Below are 24,676 nucleotides of genomic sequence, written 5' to 3' on the forward strand. Positions count from 1 at the left end.
GAATTGTGAAGTGTGGTTTGCCATGTTAGTGGAATCTTTTATTTTTTGTAGAAATGTTAGTGGGAGAGGTCCATAAAGGATGAGTGGAATCTTTTATTTATTTATTTTATTTCATTTATGTATTCAAGGACTTTGATCATGTGCCAAAGCTATGACACTGGAATCACTGCCTAATGAATTGATTTGGCTCTCAAAAATTTGTTGGCGAGGAAGAGAGAACATAAATAAGGGCTTACGAGGCATCTCGATGTCTTCCGTTCGTCCGTTCAACATTCCGACGACTCGTTTCATCGAGGGTCTATCTTTCTGATTTATTTGGATGCACCATAATCCCACCATTGTCATCTTCCTTGCTATTAAATCAGCTTCTGCCACAATATCCTTCTCTTCCACGAGCTTCTCGTATATCCATTCGGGGAAGTAAGCTTCATCGCCGGAAGAACCCGTAGCGCAGCTGGTTATTTGTTCGAACCCCCGCTTCCCGGCTACCATATCCAGGAGCAGCATCCCGTAGCTATAAACATCAGATTTATGAGAAGGATTTCCAACATTTTTTCATGAATATCTCGGGAGCAATGTAGCCAATAGTCCCTCTCGCGGTCGTCATTGTGACATCGCTACGGTCTCGAGAGTATACTTTGGCTAATCCGAAATCCGAAATTTTGGGGTTCAAACTCTGATCGAGTAAAACATTTTGAGGCTTTATGTCAAGATGCAAGATCCTCGACTCGCAACCATTGTGCAAGTACTCAATCCCTTCCGCAACGCCAATCGCGATTTCCATAAGCTTCTCAACTCCGAGTGAATTTTTTACTTCCTCTTTCGAGAGTAAATCCGCTAACGACCCGTTAGGCATGTACTCATAGACGAGAGCTCGTTTCGATCCATCCCAACAGAAACCGAACAAATTAATAACATTAAAATGGTGTATCCTACCAATGGTGGCAACTTCCATAACGAAATCGTCTCTAATAATGTCGCTGGACTTCAACAACTTTACGGCGACGACGCGACCGTCGAATAATTTTCCTCTGTAGACGTCGCTGTATCCGCCTGCACCGAGTTTATCCTTGAATCCATTGGTGATCTTCCTGATGTCGTGGTAGGAATAGTTGCTCAACAGATTTGATCGATAAGTTTTAATGAATTCTTTGGCATTTGTTCCGTCTGAAGTGGCTTGAATCTTCAAACATATCAGTGATGCTCTGTTCTTATAAACGAGTAGGGCTGCAATTACAATAATTGACAAGATTCCGCAGGCAACACCTGATTATGGATTTACACGTTCACATTAGAAAAAGAAACAAGATTTTTAATATTGATCAAAGGAACTACTTCAATAATTAATTATATACACAGGATTTCATCGTTTTACCTATAAGAATCTTATGCAATTGTGACAATCTTGGCCTGCCAAGAAATAAGAAAAAGTTATCAACTCCAAAAGGGGAAAAAATATGACTCGGGAAACTTGACAACGAACTACTCATAGTAATTAACCCGGATTAGTCGGTTTCACGGTAATCTTTTACAATACCTAATATAGATTGATCGATTATTGAATTAGATACTAATAATTATATCAAAAAAGTATATGTTTAATTGATTAATTTACTTAAATAACTGTTTGCAATAATGGGTAATCTATGTTTTATCTTCTAAATTCGAATGATAAGAAGGTCGAAGAGGAGAAAAGAATTCTATCTCAATTCTATATTAACCGAATGGTGGATATTACATATAAGATCAAGAAAAGATCAAAGCTTTGATTTCAATTCTGTGACATTGAAGAGATTTGAAAAAAAAAATTAATCTGAAACATAAAAAGAGGGGAGAAAAATGAACGTTTTAATTCCAGTTAAAAAGACAAACGACAATGATCAAACGATAGTGGGAAAAAAATTCGACCACAGAAAAGAAAATAATTAAAAATATTATTTTATGAAATACAAATGCCCAAAATGCGAGGTTTAGGTATTGTCATTGCATAACCAAAGGAGTGATAAAAAAATAAATTTCAAATGTAAAAAAATATAATCATAATTTTTTAAAATTAGGTGAGTAAAATAGAAAGATAGTAAAAGTTGAATGAGTAAAGGCATAACTTACCTTATCATGATTCCACATCCAAATAGCTTACATTGTATACAGGGAAGGGGGAGGGGCTTCGGCCTTGTTGGCTAACTATTACACTTTTTGACCCATTTTAAAGATTAATATTTAACTTAAACCCTTTATAAAAAGAATCTACAACTTTTATGTTAAACATATAATTTTATGCTCACTCCACACTTGCACATAATTTTCTACTTTGTTTTAAACATCTAATTTAATTTTATAACCCTTTAAACAAAGTAGAAAAGTATGCTTTTGGCCCTTTTAGAGATTAACATTTAATTTAAGCCCTTTTAAGATTATTTTTTTTAAACTTTCACAAATTAAAAGAAAGCGATTGAAATGTTTACTTGGTGGAGGTGATGCAGCCACCGTCGCAAAGGCAAACGACGCTTGCGCCGTCGACAAATCCACACTGCTCATTTCTCCTATTGCAATTCTGGCAATGCTCCGAACTATTCCATTGCAATGAAAATCCGGCAGCCAACGCTTTAGTGAGCTGACTCAGCTCTATAACACCGTCACCAGCAGTAACATTATTTGCATCGGCGTAGGATACCGGCACCATAACCAGATCGCAACCGCTCGGAGTTGTGAAATTGTTTAAGCTTCGTACTGTTTCACCCCTTTGACTTCTACTATCATTTCTCCATAGATAAAACCGGTACTGCTCGCCGTCTCCGTCGCAGGTGTAGTTGAACGCGATCCGGTCCAGAAAATCCCGAGCAGGCGGCGCGGCGAGGGGGGGGACGGGCATTTGAAGAACGTTAAGTTGGTAGTCCACAGAGGGAGACCGAGAGAGTGATTAGAAGGGAAAGCGGAGACCGGGATCGTGAGGTTGCGTAAAGACTGGCATGAACCGCCGTTCAAGTCCCGGATGAGATCGTCATTGACCAAGGTGATGAGATTGCCGCTGCCTTGATCGGAGGCGTTGAGGAAGATATCTTTGACTTGATATAATTGGCCGGAGAGCATGAGCTTGGGGACTGAGTCTGCTCGGGGAGAGTCGGGATCGGCACATGTGATTTGGTAGCCGGGGAAGCCGCAGTCGATGGAGGTTTTGCCGAAAGTGCTTTGATCGGAGAAGGGGAAGGGGAAGGTTATCCGGCCACATTGGAAAGGGGTGCAGTTCGTGGTCTGGGATTGAATTGGCAGGAGATGCAAGGTGAAGATTAAACATGACAAGGTTATTGTGGGATTGAGCATGGCGGCTGAGAGAGGAGGCGTACATGAATCTGAACCCCGACCGCATTATTGTTAAGCCTACACCATCAACAACCAGTTGACTTACTGACTTTGAATTGTCTAACAACTTGAATTACCATAGTAAAAGATGGGATAATGTACGACAAGTTTATCTCATCAATTTTATCTCATTCGTACTTAGCTCTTTATTTTTTTGATTTAAATGAAGAATTACAATCAGTAAAAAGATGAAAATTAATCGATATCTAAATAAAAATAATAATTTATTGTGAGAAAAATATTGAAGAATGGTCGATCACCATAATAAATGGTTTATTATTTCTTTCAGTTTTGATGATTGAGATATTTATGTTAATTTTTAGTGTTTACGTAAGTCGTAAGATCATCATAATTATTTATAAGTAGATAGTCAAAGTAAATATGATAGTTAGATTTTAAATTTTATTCAGACGTATTATGTGAGTTTATTAGAGGTCTTATATGTACACTGTAGTAAATTAGAAATCTGTGTTCGAAGGATGTAGACTAATATGAGGTTCTAATGGATGAAACTATGAATATCTATGGGTAAACTACACGGGTGACAACTAAACTATGATCAAAAATCATTTTAGCCACTAATGTTTCAATTAATGAATTTCGTATAATTATATGATAACACATGTCATCATATGATTGAAATTTTTTTAATTTAAATTAATTTAACCTTAATTATTTTCGTCCAATCTAATGGTGATATGTTCATATGATTGAAGATCTTGGTTATAGCGTGAATTAAACCCAGGAAAAGGGTAAATAAAGTGAGCACCCTCACCATTAAGCCAAACCAGCCTTTGGATTTTACTTTAAACAATACCATATATAACTTAAAATGTAATTAATGCCAGAAAAAATAAGAATGAAAAATTGGCATGGTGAGATTTATACCTAGGCCAAATATAGTACTAAAGAGCACTTAACCACCGAAATAAATCTTATAATTAAATATTAAATGGATATAATTTATACATATTTTAAACTTTAATCATTACAAGATTAAAAGAAAAATCGGGCTGAAGATTTTTATATCTATATACTATATTTAATAATTCTTTTTTATGTTTATAATTTATTGGCCATATATACAATCATTAAATAATTTTTTAAAATTTAATTAATAATTTTTATATTTTTATTAAAAATACAATATACGAAATTATTTATATTTTAATTATTTTTATTGAATTATATAGTTCAAAATTTGTAATTTAAGTTATAACATTTAACATGATTTAAATCAATTTTGAATTAAACATGTTAAACTATACAATCTAATAAAAATTAACTAAAATATAAATGATTCATATATTTTATTTTTAATAAAAATATTAACTAAATTTAAAAAAACAATTTAATGTTTATATAAATAACCAATGAATTATAAATGTAAAAATAGAATTATTAAATTTAATTTATAAATATAAAAATTTTCAATCCAAATTTTCTTTGTCTTGTAGTAATTAGAGTTTAAAATATGTATAAACTATATCCATTTAATATCATTGTTTTCTGCCATTGATCAAAATATAATATATATATATGTTATTGTGTAAAACAAAACCCAATGGTTTGGGATAGGTCAGTGGATGGGGCGTCCTTCATTCATTCCCTTTGTTCTGGTTTGATTCACACTGAAAGCAACTTAATTCATCCTTTGTTTTTCATTCAATTAGATGTGACCATCTGATTGAAAGAAAAATAATTAAAATTAAATTAATTTAAATTAAGAAAATAACTCTCAATCATATGATGACATATGTCATCATCTGATTAGAGATTAAATTTATTTAATTAAATTAAAATTAGTATCAAAATGATATAATATATATGTATTGAGGACCAAAAGTATAATTATACAAATTTTATTAACTGCCATGTCACCTCCTCCGTTAAAAACTAACGGAGAGTGACTTGAATGAACCATTTAAATAGTTGAGTGATATGTTTGTTTAAATTGAAATATCGGTGCTCAAATTGATTTTTAACTATAGTTTAGTAGTTATTCTTGTAGTTTACCCAATATCTATCTAAAGACTTTGACTGGTGGAGAACAAACGGATAAAAACTGTGTTAAAATAAAAAAGCGATTTCCAAAATTTCTTACCTAGTAAACTATTTTCAAAATTGTTAAGTCCTTCGGGCCATCAGTAAGTTTTTCGAGCATGATGATTAAATCTTTCAGGTCATCTGTCAGTCTTTCAAGCAAGATGATAAGTCCTTCAGAGCTGCTTGCGACCGAGCGAAAATTTGTGTCTATTTGTCTTTGCTCTATCCTTGTTCGCACAAGAATGAGCAAAGAGGGACAACTGTAGACACTCGTTTCTGTCAGGATATTTTGCTAATATTAATTATTATTATTACTACTATTATTATTATTTAACTATATTATTTTAATTTTCTTATTTTTGCAGGTCATTACAACAAGCCCAAATTAGACCCAATTACAAGAAGCCAATCTGCCCAAATCCTAGCTCGTATGTTTTAGGGTTTTCTGAATCCCTAGCTTAAACCTAGCCTTCCGCCGTCGCCTCCACTGTCAACCAAGAAGATCTGCGCCGCTGCCACTATTTTGGTCACTCACTCCCATCATCCGGCTGCTGCCATTTTATCTACCCGACGTCATCATCTCATACAAAACAGAGAAGAAAATCAGTAAAAAGAACAACCAAATCCAAACAAATCAAAAATCAATAAAAATCACATCAAATTTCAACCAATTTCGAAAAATGGGGGATCTCAACCACCAACCATCATTTGGCTTCAAAGAGCATGTGAAGGTGCCTATGAGCAAAGGAAAACATTCACAGCGACGGCAGTAGAATTACCACCAGACTTGAATCATCAAGCCACATATGCTTAAATGTCACGGTTTATGAATCAAGATCAGAGATCCATGTAAATATAAATGTTCAATAAATTTGTTCAACACATTGAAATTAAAAAAATTATTAGAGATTTTGTAAAATTATAAAATTATAACACATGTTACTTAATTAAGGAAATTAATGGTTCGTCACGATTTGACTCATTTTGAGTAATGAAATGAAACGTTAGACACCAAACTAAAATGAAATAAACGTTAGACACTAAACTAAAAAAAAGAGATAGATTGGGCACATTTTGTATACTTGTGCAAAAAAAAAACTAAATACTTGCGTGGATTTTTAAATTTGATTAAGAGTAAATTGTTATTACTCATTCTCAAATTATGACTCACATTCTAAATTAGTCTTTAAATTTTGAATATTTTGATTTCATTCTTAAATTATGACTCATTTTAAATTGGTCTTTAAACTTTGAATATTTCAAATACATCTCTAATTATGATCTTTATTTTATATTGGTATCATAACTTTTGAATGTTTCGATTTCATCCCCAAACTTTTGAATGATTTTGAGGGATATTACTGGAATGTTCAAAAGTTTGGAGACCAATTTAGAATGAGAATTACAATTTAAGGATGAACTTAGAATATTTGAAAGCTTGGGGACCAATTTAGAATAAGAGTCATTGTCTAAAGATGAAATTAAAATGTCTAAAAAATCTGGAAATCAATCTAAAATAAGAGTAGGAATTTAAAAACGTGGTATACAATTAATTTATCAATTAAGCATAACAGTTTGTTAAATACTTGCATAAATGGTTTATTTAACGGAGGACTCTATCATTCAAGACTCGAGCTAGAAACACAAAATTAGCCGAGGAAAAAAAATGGAGGAAGTGCCGAAATAAATCACTGTTCTTCTCACATTAAAATTCTTTGTGATGCATGTAAACAAAGGCCTAAACCATTTGCTGCCACAAAAAATTCCCCTCACGAATTGAAACTAGACTGCAAAACAAGATCCCGGCGACCGTCGGAAAACCGATCCTCAAAAACGTGGTCGAAAATTCATCGAATCAGCTCATGCAAATTTTGATAGGATGTTCTTCTTGAGAGTGAATTCATCAGCTTTTGCCGGGCTTATTGACTGTCACCAAAGAATGAAAACTCATGATTCGACCATATAATGAATAATAATAAAAAGCTTGATTTGTGAAGCTAATTTGCATCTTGACTACCTAAAAAATGAGCATCGAGCAAGTCCCATGTTAATCCGACTCGCATGGGGTTAACGGATATAGAGTGTTATATCTTTGTACCAAAATCCGAATATGTGAAACCTAGGGGTTTCTAACACACAGGGACGTATCCGGTTACGTCCCAAGAATTTTGAAATTCTCGTATAATTTAAATAATCTAATTTTACACTCTTAAATTTCTAGCCTAATTCTTAATATAAAATCCTATGTTCGTCCCTGCTAATACGAATATTTAAAGAAAAATATAGATTCGAAACAACATCACACAAAACATCGTAGCAATGGAAGAGACGTAAAGTTGTGACTGTCGAACAAGAGATCTAGCTTAAATTAACTTGTATTTCAAGAACAGCATTTACCTTGTGAAGAATGCGTTGCAGACGTTCAATTTCCTTCTTTGGATAATCAGCATCTTTCTTCTCCAAACAGTTTTTAGCAACTTTCAAGTATATATTTCCATACCTGACAGTCGGCAACATAGAATAGTAAGCATATAACATAAAGGAACTTTAAACAAAGTAGGAATTGACAAGAAGTTTTCCTTAGGAGCTGAATATTAAGAAACCGATTAAATACCTCGAATAGGAACCCTTGAATTTCTCGACTTCCTTTTCGATCTTTGAAAATGCTGCTTTCTTCTCATCGCCGGTAGCAGCGGCGAACTCCTTAACCAATGGATCCAAACTTGACAAAATACCAGCCTACACAAAGACAAGGGGAGAACAAGTGAACAACCAATCTCAAACAGAAGAAATGGTGATGACGAACATGATGTAAACAGCGTATACTGTGAGCTACTACTAACCTTTGAAGTTAGCTGCCCTTTTGCATTACGATTGGTGCCACACTTTTTATTGATGACAGCAACAAAAGCATTCAAATCTCTTTCACCATTGTAATCTTCACCAGTTTTGTTGCCCTTGAGAAAGAATTTCAATGTCGGAAATCCGGTTACTTCGTACCTGCACTCATAATGCATAGGCCTTAATATGCATCAACAGAATCCCTCCCTTTTATAAAGGAAACCCTAACTTATTGGCCAAATTTACACTTACTTTTCCGCTAAATCTTTGTATTTATCGGCATCTAGATTAGCTATTATTACATCATCTTCCATTTTAAATGCTGTCGCTACCTCTTCATAGGTCTATACAGAAAAAAAAAACAAAGGGTTAGAATAGTTTGCTACTTCAGCCAACTCTATTAAGAAAAGATATAGATGCTTACAGGGGCAAGGATTTTGCAATGGCCACACCTAGCAGGAAAAAGTTAAAACACATTCAGTAGAAAAATAAAATTGAAGCAGAAGAATTTCACCAGCAAAACTTGTTACATGCATGAGGAAAATAAACCAAACGCTTACCAAGGAGCATAAAACTCAACCAACACGTCTTTGGTCTCATCAAGAACAACCTCATCAAAATTATCAGCATTTAGCACTACAACACTGGATGGCACTGCGGCTATCTTCACTTTGGTCCCTGCCAAAAAATACATGAGTTTAGTAGAATTTTAGTGGGTTTATGCCATTGTGCATCAATGTACATTCAGCTAGTCAACTCAGAAACACACAGAAACAAGAAATCAAGACAGGGTTTCACAAATTAAGCAACAACAAAAAGGAACTTCCAAAAAGCAAAACGACACTCGTACCTCCTTCAGTATTCACAAACTCAGTAAGGGCCTCAACAGTTGGGTGCCCTTCATACCTATAGAAAACAATTTTGATGTACTAAGAGCAATGTTTGACACCAATTACAGAACACAAAGAAAATCAAAACTTTCCAATTTCTACTTCCACAAGTTAAATTAGACTCACGTTTTAGGTTCCAAAGAGCCTTTAGGGAACCATTGTACAGTTGGGTAGCCTTGAACATCATATTTGCTGCAAAGACTCTTGTGCTCATCACAGTCCACCTATACCACATCAACAAAAATGGAAAATGAATTCAACATAATACCAAGACAATCTTTCAATATAGTATAATTTTCACAGTTCACATTCGAAACGAAATTCACTGATCAATAATAATTAATATTCTAACAACAAAAACTGTTTAATTATTAATTGCTAAACTTTCCAATCAATAGAAATAGAAAGAAAACTTCATCATAATCATGTAATTATAAATCGTTAACCTTTCCAATCAAGACGGATTTAGCCTTCTTAAAACTCTGCGCAAGCTTCTCATATACGGGAGCTAGCTTCTGACAGTGTCCACACCTGTAATTTAAGAAAACGATTACCTTGAGACTTGCGATCTAATGTCTTTCTAAATCCAAAAAAAAAACTTACAGAAGATTCAAAATCAGAGCCAGGAAAATTCAAAAAAGGAAAACGATAAGAGAAAATCGAACACATTTTCATTTCAATTGCTGAATGTAAGATACAGTGATCGATTAATGAGGATCCAACGAGAAAACGAGAGAGAAAGAGAGCGATAGAAAATCGTTACCAAGGTGCATAGAACTCAACGAGAGCTCCTCTGTCTTGACCGACTTCCTTGTGGAAGCTTTCTTCAGTTAGTACGACAACGTCGGCCGCCATTGTTGATGTCAATAAGAAGGACAACATGGTTCCAAAGGCTAACCATATCTGAGATTTCTCCATTTTCCTTGCGTTAGTTTTCCTCTTTAGGTATCAATGATGCTTCGTCTTCGATTATACTCTGGTTTTCGATATTTATTCCTAGTTCATGGCTTGCCAAACAAAAACTACTATTTTTATGGCGGATACTCGTACTGTATTTGTTAGCGTAAATTATATTAATGGTCATTGAACCTTTAGGATATTTACACTTTAGTCACCAAAATTGAAAAACTAGTGTAACTTATCATTTTCCATTTTGATATCTAAATTTGATTTTTATCTCACTTAAATTATCATTTCGTCCCGATTTAATTAAAAATTACAGGTATTAAAAAAAGTTGACAATGTCAGCCAATAATAAAGCACCACGGATCTATTCAATTTCATCCATGTTATGAATTGTTTATTTGTTTTATTTACCATTCTTATTAGCAAATATTGTATCGATGTTAACTTCTTGAAGAAAACTAAGGCGGAAAGATGGTTTGAAACTTTAAATACCAAATTAATTTGGTTTGTGGGCTAAATTGAAATTTTTTTATTGCAAGGGGGAAATTCAGTATTTAACCCTTAAAATAATATAACTTCTATATATAGTATAACAAATCCAAAGGAGAGTGGTTAAGGAAGCTAATTGAAAAAAAGTACAATACAATAGATTTGCTGCCACAAGTAGATTTTACAGATCCAAAACCAGAATACATCAAACTTACAAACCCACCAGGGGACTGGTTCAAAATATTTGATGAATCTTTCCTTAAGTCGGGCGTGATGGGATGGAATCGAGTTTGGGATTTTGTAACCTCATCCGAACACGTTTCTTGGATCGTTACCTTACTTGATATACTGAGACATCCATTTGAAGCCATCGCCGTATCCCATTTTGCGGACAATGCTGCACATAAACACCTCTAGCGGACGGACATTTGAGTCGGCTAGGTTTACTTTGCCCTTGCCGGTGGTAAAGTTTGTGAGCCCAAGATGGTAACGTAACTCGTCCTCAGAGGCGGCATATGGTATATCGATCTTGTTTCCTAGAATAAGAAACGGAACATTGGCGAGGGACTCGTCTGAAAGAAGTTCGTCGAGTTCCTTCTTTGATTATGCAAACCTCTCTTTATCATAGGCATCTACCAAGTACACCACAGCATCCACCTGGAACACAGAGAATACACAATTCAAAGTATTCACTCAAAACCAGACAGCCCATTGCATATAACGAGCAACAATAACGACAAACACACATGGTAGAAAACAAATCAAAGTGAAAAGGTAGACGGAATGTAGTCAAAACGCCATTTAAACCCAGTTGTATCCGGAGAATGTTGCTTGAAAGCATTGATCATACTGATATCAAACCACTTACAAACACTTTATGATACTACCTTAGCATTCCAACCGGAAATTATGGACCACATCATTCAAAAACCAGGCAGGCCTTTCCCAAGGCGAGGCTGGTTTTGGAGGGAAAAAGTAGGATTGGGAAAAGAAAACCATCCCATGCTTCACAGAGAATCTATCATTTCCGTGCTTTCGTATTATCTGGTTTCGAAAAATCTGCACGAAATCAACTAAAAGCTAGCTACAAAGTCAAAGAATGCTACAGCGGCACAGAGAACACTTGGCCATCTTTCCAAAATGAAATATATTGAAGATCTAATTTAAGAATGAAAAAAGAGCAACTATTTACAGCAGATGGATACAATAATTTAGATTTTTGGTTATGTATTCAATAAGATGATCGTCAAGACCAACATCACTGAAAATTCATGACTGTAAAGACATGAAGATAGATCAGGCGCAAAAACACGGCCGGAACATATGAACACAAAGAAATTTCTGTGATCAAAACATTCACTTGAAATTCCAAGAGGAAAATATTAAGCCGAGAGTTTAGATGGCACAACGAAAATCATGTATCAGTTGTGAATCGTCTCGTACAAACAAAATCCCAACCATATATGAATCGTTGCAACTTATATATTCATCAAACGAGGAGTCTAGTGAAGTATTCGAGTATGACATCCATTGTCATAAAATGTAACAAAATCGAAATGAACAAGAAGAGTCAATATAAACCTTAAACCTTTAAACCAACATAACACAGAATTGGCCAAATAGGATGGCAACACCATTAGAAATGAATTACAATAACACAGAATTCAGCGAAACTAACAAGCACGAAACAAGAACGATCATTGAACCAAAAACCAAACAAATGTTAAGAGAAAAAAAAAACAAAAGGGCATTAGTTTCAGCTATTGGTTACCTTAGCATAGTAATCCTTCCCAGACTCTGCGAGCAATCTGATGACCACCCAAGTCAAAAGCTTTGAACTTAATTTTCCCAATACTGAGCTCTTCCGATGTGGGGTACTGAGTCGGCTGATGCTGAACCAATCTCTGGAAACAGTTCACTACTTGATCAACATCGCTACTTACCCATTATTCCATTGCAAAAATTAATGAAAAACGAAGGATTAAAAGGGTTTAACTTCAATCTCTAGGACTGAAACAAGCATAACACCCTAAAAATTTAGGCAACAAAGAGATGGACAGAATCCAAAATTATAAACTCTGAAATGAAATTGTTGGTGAAAAAAACACAATTGGATGATGGGAGAGAAGCGGGAAATGTTTAAAATGGAAAAGAAAAAAAACGAACCTCGTCCTTAAGCTTTTTCAAAAAACTTTCTTCTTATTTTTATTGGTTTAGTTGTTTCTTTTTTTTTTTCAAATACTTTTTCTTTTCTTTTAATTGTTTGAAAACATAGAAATTGCTATGAAAAAAATCACCTGCAAAAGCCCTGATTCCAGCTTGTTTGGGTGGATTTCTTTGGACTTTGGATGCAGTTTTAATAGCTATTTTTTTGCTTAAATTTTGGTTTGGTTTCAATTTTTTTGTCAATTTGTTATTTTTTACGTTAAATATTATTTGCATTATATATAACTTAATATATTATTTATTATTCATTGTATAATATTACTTATTATTGAAAAATAAATTTATGTGTTGAGTAAAAAATATAATATAAGTGAATTCTTATACATTAAAAATTTTAAAAATAAATTGAATCAAATTGGGTGACCAAAACGTAACAAAAACTTAAGTTTAGTGATGACTTTGAAGAAAAAAAAAGTAAGGCAACTCAAATAAAACCGCATAAATAGTGGAGTGACTAAATATGTAATTTACCGGTATTTTTTTTATGGAGTTAACGTGGATAAATGAGATAACAATTTATACTTTAGAGATAAAAAATACTTTAAGGGGCATCTCGATAAAGATGATATAGTTTAGAGGGAAGTGGTGCATTTAAGCTTAAAATTATCTATGTAATACTCAAAATACATAATCGTTATTTTTTTTTTCAAAAGACATGTTTGATAGTATGTGTAGTGCCATCATTTTTAAATTCTAAGATTTTTTTATTATTTTTTTAATGTGAAATTAACATCCTTCGTCTCTTTAAGACTAACATTTTCTCACAATTAATTTCGTGATGTTCTTGTCATTATCATAGTTATCCACTCTGTCTATCCCACTCAATAGAGCACATTTTTCACGGTTAGTCTTTGTGATGTCCTCGGCACATATTGTTATTACAGTTGTCTATTTTGTTTACACTACCTACTACAATGCTCCACATAGAATCAAAGAATCAGAATATGACTCGTCACAGCGAGAAAAACATGTGTCATAAAATATATAATATCAGCATTTCAAAATTTTAAAGTATTCTACCTCTTCAAAGTATGATATTGGATATAATTAGATTTTTTTAATTAGCTTTGGGGATTATATCCCCATGATAGGACTACTGCGTACAAGAGGAAAATAATACAAACAAGAGTTGGGAGATGAAAAAGCAATTTGTATATTTATCATACAAATCTACAAGTTGTAATTAACAAAGACGAGATTCGCCGTCTTTCTTTTTTTCACAATAAAGGAAAGCCTTCACTGACTCGATATTATCTGGCCAATTTCAATATTTGTAACTCATTTTATACCTTTTCTTCATCTTCTTCTTCCTCGCTAATTATTTCATCAACGTGCTCCCTTCTTCCCCTTCTACGGAGCAACACAATCCCAAGCCAAAGGAGAGCTTTAACAACCCTAACCATGCCGATTGTGACGGTCAAGTAATATATCCACCAACCTAGAAAATCCGCCATTTCAATGTCCGTCGACATCTCCTTCTTAGCTTCCGCCACAATCACCAATGACTCAACTTCATCCCTCAGCTTCCACCACCACAGTGTACCGGCCGCCACCGCGATGGCGGTCCTATGAACCCACCTCTCCTCACTAGCACATCCGAAGATCGAGTCATCCGCCACCGGTTTCACCACCGTTCTGAACCAAACAAGCATGATCTCATGCAAACCCAAGAAGAAAATCATTCTACTGAAAAAACACCTTTTAACGCCAAAACCGGCACCGTCGACGCCTACCGCTACGCTTCCTTCGATCCCCAATCCGACGGAGACTTGCACGATGCATAAAACTATCCAAGCAATGTACAAACGGGGCCGCCGACGATGAGTGGTAGTATCCGTTACGAAGCTGAGTTTCCCAGTCAAGCCATGCGCAAGAGCGACGATGCTGACGGATGTGACGAGTGAATAGATAAGAGCTGGATTGGCGTAGAAGTAGAAAGACCAGAGGAAAGACGGCGGCGGCGGCGTTGAAGGGTCCGACACGGTGGCGTTCAAGACGTAGTTGACGTAGGAGAGCCTGGCGACGAGGAGGAAGGCAAGGGGAAGCCAGAGGCTGAGGAGGAGGATGGCGAGCAAGTGAAAGGGTTGTTTCATGGTGGGAGAAGTGAGGAATTTCCCAGATTTCTGATATAAATTCTCCCACCACAACACCATTTTTTCACTCAAGAGATGTTTGGAAGATCTGGAAAAAGAAAACTCTCTTGTTTGTGTGGTAAGGAAGTTTATATAATAAATTCAATAATTTGTAGTATTTGAATGAAAAATTTAAAGGTTTAAGAGTTGTTGCCACGTCCATACGTTAAATTAGTTGACACAAAGACTTGATATCTTATTCCGTCTAAATTAATAATTTATGGTATCCATTTGTATTATAAACTCGTATACTATTAATTCTAAAAAATTGTTTTATATAATGTGATGAAAAAATATTTTATAAGAATAATGTCATTACGTGTCTTATTTAAATATTAAAATTATAAAGTTTAAAAGCTTGTTATCTTTTGAATTTCCTTCGTAAATAATATTTCTGCTGACGCTTATTGAAGTTTTCGAAATACGAATCAACAAAGATTCATATTCCCTGACCAGCTAATTCCTTGATATAACTATTGTCAATCTCATCATGGTCGAAATCTACTATATGATAGTTAAATTTATTCATTTTGTCGACATATGAATAACAATCACGACTCTAGATCTGATATTAACACTAAGAATTAGTATATAAGTCATTCTGCACAACAAGAGGGGGGAAATGATTTTTCCCTCTTAATTTATCCTCTCTTAGAGAGACACACTCTCTTAATTTCTCACTGTTTACCATTTTTTTAGTTCGTTGTAACTATCGATCATAATTTTCCATCTAAATCAAATGGAAGATGGAAAAAATCATATAAAAAAACCAATAAATTTCCGATCAAAATAATATAGTTAATTAATGTTAGCTTACGAATTACCTAAACCTATTGACAGTTTGGATTTAGCCAAACAGGCAAAGTCAACTTAAAAGAAGTCATTAAGGTCCGATTTATTATTAGACATAGAGAGGGCAAAACTTAATTTAATTTAACTTAATGATTACTTAAGCATTTGGTTATACGTACCTAAACTGACTGATATATCTCTACCACCATTTGGACTGTTGGTTACCATGGAACTATAATACATATATTAAAACCAATGCTTTCAATCAAAATAAAATAAAATAAAACCATGCTTGTCCCGTTAACAATGTATACATATAAATACACATTAATATAACAATTGTCAGCTAATTAGATCCCGAATATTAAGCTTTCACAATGGGGATTTGGGACCATTATAATATGGCTAAATAATTTGAATTAAATTAAAGCTAATTAGACAATAATTGTAGTCATTGTTTGATGGAATTCAAACAAATCCCGTTGAAGCTTGGTCCCTTTTGACGTAAAATAAAAGTTGAAATGTGAAATTGGTACAGATTGGTTTAATACTAATATTTTTAACTGATGTTTGTATTAAATTTTATATTAAAAAGGAAAAAGAAACAGGTGCTGTATTTATTTTTACATTAAATTTTATATATGTTATTCAAATAAATTCATTCCCAATTTCTTAATTGAACATATGCAAGTAACATCTTATCCACCTGATTACACAAATGCAATGCCCATTAACATATCAAAACAGACTTGGAAACAAACGCCGAGAAAAGATGTGAAAACTACTGTATGATGGTGAAAAAAGGATAGCCAAAAATGTATCAGACAAGTCCCGAGCAGCTTCAACCGGTGGACCGACGGATCAGACAGTAAGAGATGAAGTTCGAAAAAGGATGCACTCTTAAATCTTCTGACCAAATTTTACTGATGGGGTTTTTGTTTGGAATTACAGAACATGCAGTGCAGGATAACTTCTTTGCGTGTGTTTGGTTTTAGATGCTTTGTTTCAGAGTCATGCGGCGGATGGCTACAGAAGATTTAGGCCGATAATGCTCGTCCGTATCCACTTCTTCGATTTCCTGTTCAAGACATTGCAGAACACAATCGATATAATCTAAGTGCAATATTTGGGTATGACAATGGGAAAACAGTGTTGAATATGCCCGACCATGAGTACTGATGAATTATGCTTGTTACCTGAACAATATCCTCTCCCTTAACGACCTTCCCGAAGACAGTAAGCTTGTCGTTTAGATCTGGGATTGGTGCAGTTGTGATGAAAAACTCAAATGCCCCATTTTCATGCTTTGCCTTGGAAGTTCCAAGCATGAATGCTTCATGCTTCACACTGGTAGAACGTCAGAATTTAAGTTACAATAAATAGAAAATGCCTGCAGTGCTTTCCTCATTGACAGGATGGTAAATCAGTGGAGGATTAGTAAGGGGTCCAAATTAGTTTAATCACCAATGTACTAACCTGATATCGAGTTGGCTATAATGCTTTCCTTTCAAAGTCCAGTCCTCTGCAGCTCCCAGTTTATCGCTATCTCCAGCATGAATGACATAATGCTTTATAACATGGTGAAAAAGCATTCCATTGAAGTGTCCTCTCTGGCTGCAGATCAGTTAAAGTCATGGTAAGTGGGGATGACTTTCGAATACACATCTTGTTCATTTACACAAACTTGATTTAGAACAGAACACAAACTAGATGGAGCCTCCTGCGTCAATTCCTTTAAATGAATTTGATGTTTAAACCAAACACTCAGCATGAGACTTATGAATTAAAACGATAATATATTTTCATGCTGCCTTAATAAATATGACACACACTGCTCAACCAACAAAATCAAAATCATGAAGCCAAAAAAGATGGCAGTTCCGGATATAAAAGGAATTGTGATTCACAGAAAATGATTTAATGTATTCTCAACTCTTCCACAGCAGGATTTGATCATCTCTCGCATATCCTTATTTCAGTTAAATTACTCACCTCGTTGAATTTTACTTTGTGCAAAGAAAATACATCATTTTATGTGAAATGAACACCGAGTCCAACACTTACCATAAATCAAGGAATTGATCAACAACTTCAGGAGAACTATCCTTGAAGAGCTCCACAGTTATAGAGCCTTTTGTGGTATCTAAAACCTAGTCATACGAAGGGGAAAAAAGAGCCAAGTCAATGGATAAAACTCATTTTAATTGGGAGTTGTATGTACAAGCCTAAAAGTTAAGATCAAGTAATCACTGAACATCTTGGTCAAACTTGATTCATTAAGAAAGGCTAACATGTTAAGATCGTAAGATAAAATTGATAAACTATAAGGCCTAACAAGAAAGGCTTTTTCCTTTTCCTAAGAGACATGCTACGGAATTATGTTCTTAATAGGTGCTGCAATCAAGAGCATTAACGTGTTAAAAAGAATCAGTTTTTCAATGTCTTTTAATAAATCCATGTACTCAGCAAGTTAAAGAAAGAACTCCTACCAAAAAGCTTAATGAATAGATATAAGACATTTTCACAGGAAAGGGGAGTCAAAACATAAGTATATCATATATGGTCCAACTGCAAATTTCTACAATATTGTTTATCAGAACAAAGCACAGCATATTCCAGGGTAGTACAACAAAGAGTAGACATCATTCACTGAGACAGCAAGTATTAATTAGAGGAGAGCTTGGCAAGTAAAGAAACCTACAGCATATCCAGGGAGATCGGATTTCTTCGAATCCAAGAAAGAGTTGTCACCCTACCAGACACAATCAAGATAGAAGATACGAAGTTTAATAAACAAAAGGAGAACTGGCACTATACGTAAAGCATCATAAACCGCGATTATTTCTGAAAACAAGAAAAGTGAAAATTTTCCCTAAAATGTCCTAGAAAGTAGAAACACAATATATTGGTACTAGGCAGAAAGTTAAGTTTCTATTGCTATAGAAAAAACAAAAATTATCAAGAAACTCATTAGAGAACAAAGAATAAAAGATTCTTAAAAAGTGTACCTTTAAAATTGATTCCTTGTCCTCATTTTCAATTCTTGACCTAAAGAAAGGAAAACTGGGTCAAATCCAATCAATTAGGAAATCGGGTAAAGTACACAAATGGTCACTGAACTATGTTGAAATGATCTTTTTGGTCACAGAAGTTTAAAGAGTTGCAAAATGATCATTAAACTTCCCAAACGGTTACAAGTGGTCATTAAACCTTATCAAAATATTACAAAATGATCATTAAACTTATCAAATTGTTACAAAAAGGTCCTTAAACTAATCAAAATTTATAACTATTTTCTAACGTGCAGTGATCATTTTATAACAGTTCAATAAGTTTAATGACCATTTTGTAGCTTCTGAAATTTCAGTAACCAAAAGGATCATTTCAGCATAGTTTAGAGACAATTTGTGTCCTTTACACTAATAAATATTAACCCTATTCCACTCTCCACAAGCAGTTTCATCTCTAAATTTCCTGCTCTAAAATTACCACTACATAGTTAACGAACATTGTAGCACTATATCCCATTCTTGAAATTAATTAAACTTAATCTCCAATTATAGCCAACACAATACCCAAATTGCAACGAACCTTTGAGACCAGTGTCTGTACGTGGCATAGAGGAAAAACACAGCCAAAACAACAATTAAACTGAAGAGTATAATTGTTGAAACGCTAATTCGAGCTGGCCCCTTCTTCTTTTTTGCTTTGTTGTAGCAGAGCTTGTGGTTTGATCCTCGCCATGAACTCAAAACTTCAGTGCCAACAATAAAACCTGGAGATTTTTAAGTAGAAAAGAACCCGTATCAAATACTAGAGTCAGTAAATTCATTGCCATATCTGAAACAGTAAATATATGATATGAAAAAAATCAATAACTAAATTTATTGCTTTAATCCGCAGATTTGGAACAACAAATATATATAGTAGGTGCTAACTGTTAAATTTAAGACTTGTAGAAACAAAATCCAAAACTACAAGAAATCAACACTGAAGTTGAATATCCTGAGATCTACGAATATATGAAAGCATACGAGAGAAGAAAATGAAGATGATTTCTGACATGAGTTTTTCATCCAGTTGAAAGAAGAGGAAAAGTAAATTTATCCTGAGATCTAGAAAATATAATTTTCTCGAGAAAACAGCAGAAAATAAGAAGAAAACTAATCATAAAACTTCAAAATTTTCAAATCGGTTAACATTGACTCAATCGAGAGAGAGAGAGAGTACATGTATTCTTCCTTTTCTTTTGGCGTGAATTTCCTGGTGAAAAAGTTTCTAATTTCTTGGCTTTGATAAAATCTTAATTTCTTGCAATTTGCATTTTACCCCTCCACTTTTGATTCTTTTCAACTTTTCACTATTCACTATTAGAGATGGCAAGTTCACCTGATTTCCATAGGTTTTTAATCGATCCGATCTAATAGGTCGGTCTTTTTTAAAATCCAGTTTTTATAGCAAATTTATAAAGACTGAAGTTGGACCGGATTTAGAATGATAAATTTTTCATTCAACTTGAAATAATAATATAATTTCTTTCTATATATTTAAAAATTATTATGATAATATCTCTTTTTATAAATTTTTAATTATGTTTATATTTTATCGCATTATTTTTTTATTTACATATTTGTATCATGTATAATGTGAGTTTTTATATGAAAATTTAAACCAAATTTTGAGTCGATTAAATCTTTTTTTAAATTTTAAATTGAATCAAATTTAAATGAATGAGATATGTTTATCGTGTTGATCAAAACCTAATTCAATCAGTGTCATCCCTATTCAGTATTCACGTCAAAATAAAAAAAGAGAGTAAAGTATATAAATAGTCTTTAAACTTTTAGGACGCTTTCATTTTGGTCACCTAACTTTTAAACTTATAATACAATCATCGAACTTTTAGTTCGTTTTTAGTGAGTTCTCTGTTGTTACCTCCCGTTAGTTTTTTGATGACGTGGCATCTAACCCCGTCAACCCCCTTCTTATTTTTCTCCTCTAAACTAAAACCCCTTCACCGCCTTTCTTCTTCATCTTCTTATTTTTCTTCTTTTACTCTCTAAACTAAAACCTCTTCACCACCTTTTTTCCCTTTTTATCTACCTTTCTCGTTGATGTTGTTGTTTTGTATCGAAGAGTCATGACAGTCATGATAGCCGTTAAATGTCAAAGGGTCATGAGAACCATAAAATTTTGACAACCATGTTAAGGTGGTGTTGTTAAGAGTACAAGATGGGCAAGGATTGAAAATCCTCCACAAGTATAATAAAAAAATATGGAGATAGTTTATGTACCCTTTAGGCCTGCACCCGATTTCGGACTTCACATACAAGCACCTTAACCTATAATTAGTGATGTCATGGAGACTAGCGCAACTATCGTTGTCACTCCCATGGGAGATCAAAGGGTTGCTATTAATGATGGGGATTCGCCCATTATTGATTTGGCCAAGAAAATCGTAATATAATAAAAAAGATGAGGAAAACAAAGGATATGTTAAGGAAAAGAGGAAGTATCTTAGGCAAAAACAATGAAGTTGCCATTAACAGTTTGATAGCACTAGAAACTTTGCAGAAATTATTTTTAAAGGTGTAGATATTGAGAAGCGATTGAGTTCACGGTTTCTGAGAGTCTATTTCTAACCGGAAAGTGACGGGTTATCTTTCAAGCTTTGTTATACGGAGAGGGAGGGGTTATCTTTCAAGGTTGGCTTTCTTGCTTTATGCTTATTTTTTGTCGAGCATGTGTTTATAAGGGTGAAGAAGAAGAAGAAGAGGGGTTAACGTGGGGGTTCACACGGTCAGGTGTTTCAAAATTTAGGTGACCAAAATACAAACTTCCTAAAGGTTTGTGGACAGTTTATATACCTTAACCTTACCCTAAAAAGAAAAAAGATGAATTAAATAAGAACGCCTGAGCCTATACTCAGAGTATCTATTAACGGGCCTTATTACTGTTACCCATTTCTCTTGGGCCCTTATTACAAATATAATAATGTTTCATCAATACACCAAAATTATTATTATTATGATTAGAGTTAATTGCATCACATGTCCTCAAATTATAACTTTCATTTTAAATTAATCCTTAAACTTTTAAAATATTTCATCCTTAAATTATGACTATCATTATAAATTAATCATCAAACTTTTAAACATTTCAATTTTACCCCTAAACTATTACCTTCATTCTAAATTGATCCCCAAACTTTTTGAATATTTCAATTTCATACCAAACTATACATATATACTAATCACAACCTTCGTTAGACCAAGCTATATTATTAGATGTTTGAAAACAAAACAAATTTAAATTAAACTATGATTACATGTAAGAGGAATTTGTGGGAGCCGTGGTCCCGAGTAAAAGCAAGCATCTTATACGTATAGTACAAGACAGATGCCTGTGTGAGCGAAATGCAATGCAAGAGGATCAAAAGCACCTTGTTTGACTCTATTCGAAGCTAAAAGAATCTTACCACAAACGGCTTTATATATTTATTTTTGAAAGTTGTTCCGGCAAATTGGCCATCCATTGTATAATCCCAAGGAATACTGTAAACTTGTCTTAATCTTAAAATGATCACATATGGTATGTGTAACATGCATTGCTCAACTTCTATATAAATCCCACCACCATTTCATGCTTCCCTCAACGACCAGTCGAACAACCCTACAAAAAAACATGAACAACAAGACTTGTTGTTCTGCAGTCTTTCTTCTCATTTGCTTCGTCTCAATCGTTTCGGAATGTTTAATGGTCGAGCAGATCCGAATACTTGCAAACCAAGTGGCAAAATAAGAGGGCCTAAGCCTCCCAAGGCATGTAATCACCAAGGCTCCGAGTGCTGCAAACAAGGCGAGCTTTACGACATTTACAAGTGTTCCCCGCCGGTTCCAAACCGGACCAAGGCAATCCTGATGCTACTCAACTTCGGTAACGAGGATTCTCATGGACCTTCCGAATGTGACGACAAGTTTCACTCCGACAAAGAACTTGTGGTGGATCTTTCAACCGGATGGTTTAACAAGAAGAAAAGGAGTAGCCACTTGGTTAAGATTTATGGTAACGGAAAATCATTAAGGCTAAAGTTGTTGACGAATGTGACTCCACGATAGGCTGCGACGCTGATAACGATTATGGTAACGGAAAAATCATTAATACAATTGAAGAAATATTGAAACACAATTGATTAAGATCACTAATAAATTAAAGGAGACAAACATGTTGGACTAGGTTGGCCCCGATCATGTCGTCTCCCTACTCCCCACCTAATGTTCATAAATTACCTCGCCTTCCGAGTATTCATAATGTAATATAACAATCATATCATAATAATTTTTAAAATCATTATAATATTATAATTGTATTCAAAATTTAAAAATATCATGATTTTTAAAAAAATAAATCACGTTAGCAATAAATATTATGATTACGTAACGATCATAACATCTATAACAATAAGACTACAATTACAATTTAATACTATACTCTCATTATTACCCTAAACATAATATTATAATATATACATAATGGACTCATTATATTATTATAATTTTTTGGTTGACGATGTTTACATCTTCCTAAATTCAGAACACTGGCTCCAAATTTTATAATAAAAAGTTCTGTCTCTTGTATAAATAGTAAGCATTTCCTCCGCCATGATTACACACGTCTTCCAACTCTCATAGGGAGGAGAAAATGGTGGTGGAGTCGCCTGTTTCGGTGAGAAGCAAGAAAAACAGGGCAGTAGGGATTCCTTCGATTGACCTTTCTCTTGATAGGTCCAAGGTGTCGGAGCTGATCGTCCAAGCTTGCCAAAACTACGGATTCTTTAAGGTTATTAACCATGGCGTTCCTACGGACACAATATCCAGATTGGAAGACGAGGGGATAATTTTTTTGACCGTCCGGCTCGTGACCAGCAACATGCGGAGCCGACTGACGGTTTTGGTTATGGTTCGAGGAACATCGGTCTCAATGGCGATAAGGGTGAGCTTGAGTATCTTCTTATTTTACCTAAATCTTTTATATATATTATTCAGGTGTCAAGTACATGTTTTTTACTCCAAAAAAATGGTTGTCCCTTTTTCCCATATGTATGGGGTAAGGGGGAGGTAAGATAGTAGGCTACCCCCAATACCAGATTGAGAGCAACTTCCGTAAGAGACCTCCGAATTATGAAATGCCCTCCGTGTGACTCAATCCCACGACCTCAAGGTTAAGAACCTTGTGCTCTACCAACTGAGTTGGATGGTCAGATGGAGTGTCTAAACTCAAATCAAATTGAGTAACGGATGAAAAGATAAAATACTCAAATCAACTAAAAATTCGACTCGACCCATATCTATCTCTAATCATGTCTGATTATCATCCCAACTCGAATTCTAAATATTATTTTATAATTTATTGGTTGGGTTTGTGCAGTGGTGCGGCGAATGGTTATATAAAAGCAGTCAGAGACTTGGCAAGCGAGATTCTTGACCTAGAGGCCGAAGGTCTACGAGTCCATGACAGGTACGTCTTCAGTAAACTAATCGAAGACGTCCAAAACGACTCCGTCTTAAGGTTCAACCATTGTCCTTCTCTCAAGACTTCAAAATCACGCAAAGACGATGATGAAGTTGGATTTGGCGAGCATTCCAACCCTCAAATCCTCACCATTTTACGATTCAACGATGTTTCCGGCCTCCAAATCTCTTTGCCTGATGGGTTTTGCCTTGCGGGTCAGTCCATTTACTGCTTTAAAATCCTTACTGTATGACATGATTTTGACGAAAATGATATGCCTGACGTAACTATATTATCATGAGCTAGGTTTTAACAAATGGAAGATTTACGAGCGTGAGACATAGGACAATGGCAAACTCATCTCGGACCAAGCCTCTTCAAGCCGTTCACTTGGGGTGACTATAAGAAAGCCTCCTATTCCTTACGCTTGGCGAATTGCCGTCTTGACCATTTCAAGGCTTCATTCAACCAATGATATCTCAA

General features: G+C 34.5%; 5 protein-coding genes and 3 pseudogenes across 5 annotated transcripts; 2 read left to right on the forward strand and 6 right to left on the reverse strand.

Annotated features, from left to right (window-relative positions):
• Nucleotides 1-123: 123 nt before the first annotated feature.
• LOC120188530 (LEAF RUST 10 DISEASE-RESISTANCE LOCUS RECEPTOR-LIKE PROTEIN KINASE-like 2.2) lies at nt 124-492 on the reverse strand. Its single transcript, XM_039191934.1, has one exon. The coding sequence runs from the start codon at nt 490-492 to the stop codon at nt 124-126; it is 369 nt and encodes a 122-aa protein (XP_039047865.1).
• Nucleotides 143-3,371, reverse strand: LOC120189076 (rust resistance kinase Lr10-like). Its single transcript, XM_039192410.1, has 3 exons — nt 2,466-3,371; nt 1,376-1,410; nt 143-1,266 (listed from the first exon to the last, which is right to left on the reverse strand). Exons 1-3 carry the CDS (start codon nt 2,870-2,872, stop codon nt 530-532), a joined length of 1,179 nt encoding a protein of 392 aa, XP_039048341.1. The 5' UTR covers nt 2,873-3,371; the 3' UTR covers nt 143-529.
• Nucleotides 3,372-7,266: 3,895 nt separating this feature from the next.
• On the reverse strand, nt 7,267-10,138 carry LOC120189077 (probable protein disulfide-isomerase A6). The gene is made up of 11 exons (XM_039192412.1): nt 9,901-10,138; nt 9,584-9,668; nt 9,264-9,361; nt 9,098-9,153; nt 8,808-8,925; nt 8,672-8,699; nt 8,500-8,591; nt 8,250-8,406; nt 8,021-8,145; nt 7,804-7,906; nt 7,267-7,332 (listed from the first exon to the last, which is right to left on the reverse strand). Exons 1-11 carry the CDS (start codon nt 10,053-10,055, stop codon nt 7,267-7,269), a joined length of 1,083 nt encoding a protein of 360 aa, XP_039048343.1. The 5' UTR covers nt 10,056-10,138.
• Nucleotides 10,139-10,785: 647 nt separating this feature from the next.
• Nucleotides 10,786-13,198, reverse strand: LOC120188531 (annotated as a pseudogene).
• A 763-nt stretch (nt 13,199-13,961) lies between these two features.
• LOC120189078 lies at nt 13,962-14,947 on the reverse strand. Its single transcript, XM_039192413.1, has one exon. It carries the CDS (start codon nt 14,909-14,911, stop codon nt 14,042-14,044), a length of 870 nt encoding a protein of 289 aa, XP_039048344.1. The 5' UTR covers nt 14,912-14,947; the 3' UTR covers nt 13,962-14,041.
• Nucleotides 14,948-16,652: 1,705 nt separating this feature from the next.
• On the reverse strand, nt 16,653-19,454 carry LOC120189079 (annotated as a pseudogene).
• Nucleotides 19,455-22,366: 2,912 nt separating this feature from the next.
• On the forward strand, nt 22,367-22,874 carry LOC120188532 (annotated as a pseudogene).
• Nucleotides 22,875-23,272: 398 nt separating this feature from the next.
• LOC120189081 (gibberellin 2-beta-dioxygenase 2-like) lies at nt 23,273-24,394 on the forward strand. The gene is made up of 2 exons (XM_039192415.1): nt 23,273-23,674; nt 24,110-24,394. The coding sequence occupies exons 1-2, from the start codon at nt 23,384-23,386 to the stop codon at nt 24,164-24,166; spliced, it is 348 nt and encodes a 115-aa protein (XP_039048346.1). The 5' UTR covers nt 23,273-23,383; the 3' UTR covers nt 24,167-24,394.
• The last annotated feature ends 282 nt before the right edge of the window (nt 24,395-24,676 follow it).

This window comes from Hibiscus syriacus, unplaced genomic scaffold (assembly GCF_006381635.1).
Source record: "Hibiscus syriacus cultivar Baekdansim isolate YM2019G1 unplaced genomic scaffold, ASM638163v2 tig00116951_pilon, whole genome shotgun sequence".
NCBI lineage: Eukaryota > Viridiplantae > Streptophyta > Magnoliopsida > Malvales > Malvaceae > Hibiscus > Hibiscus syriacus.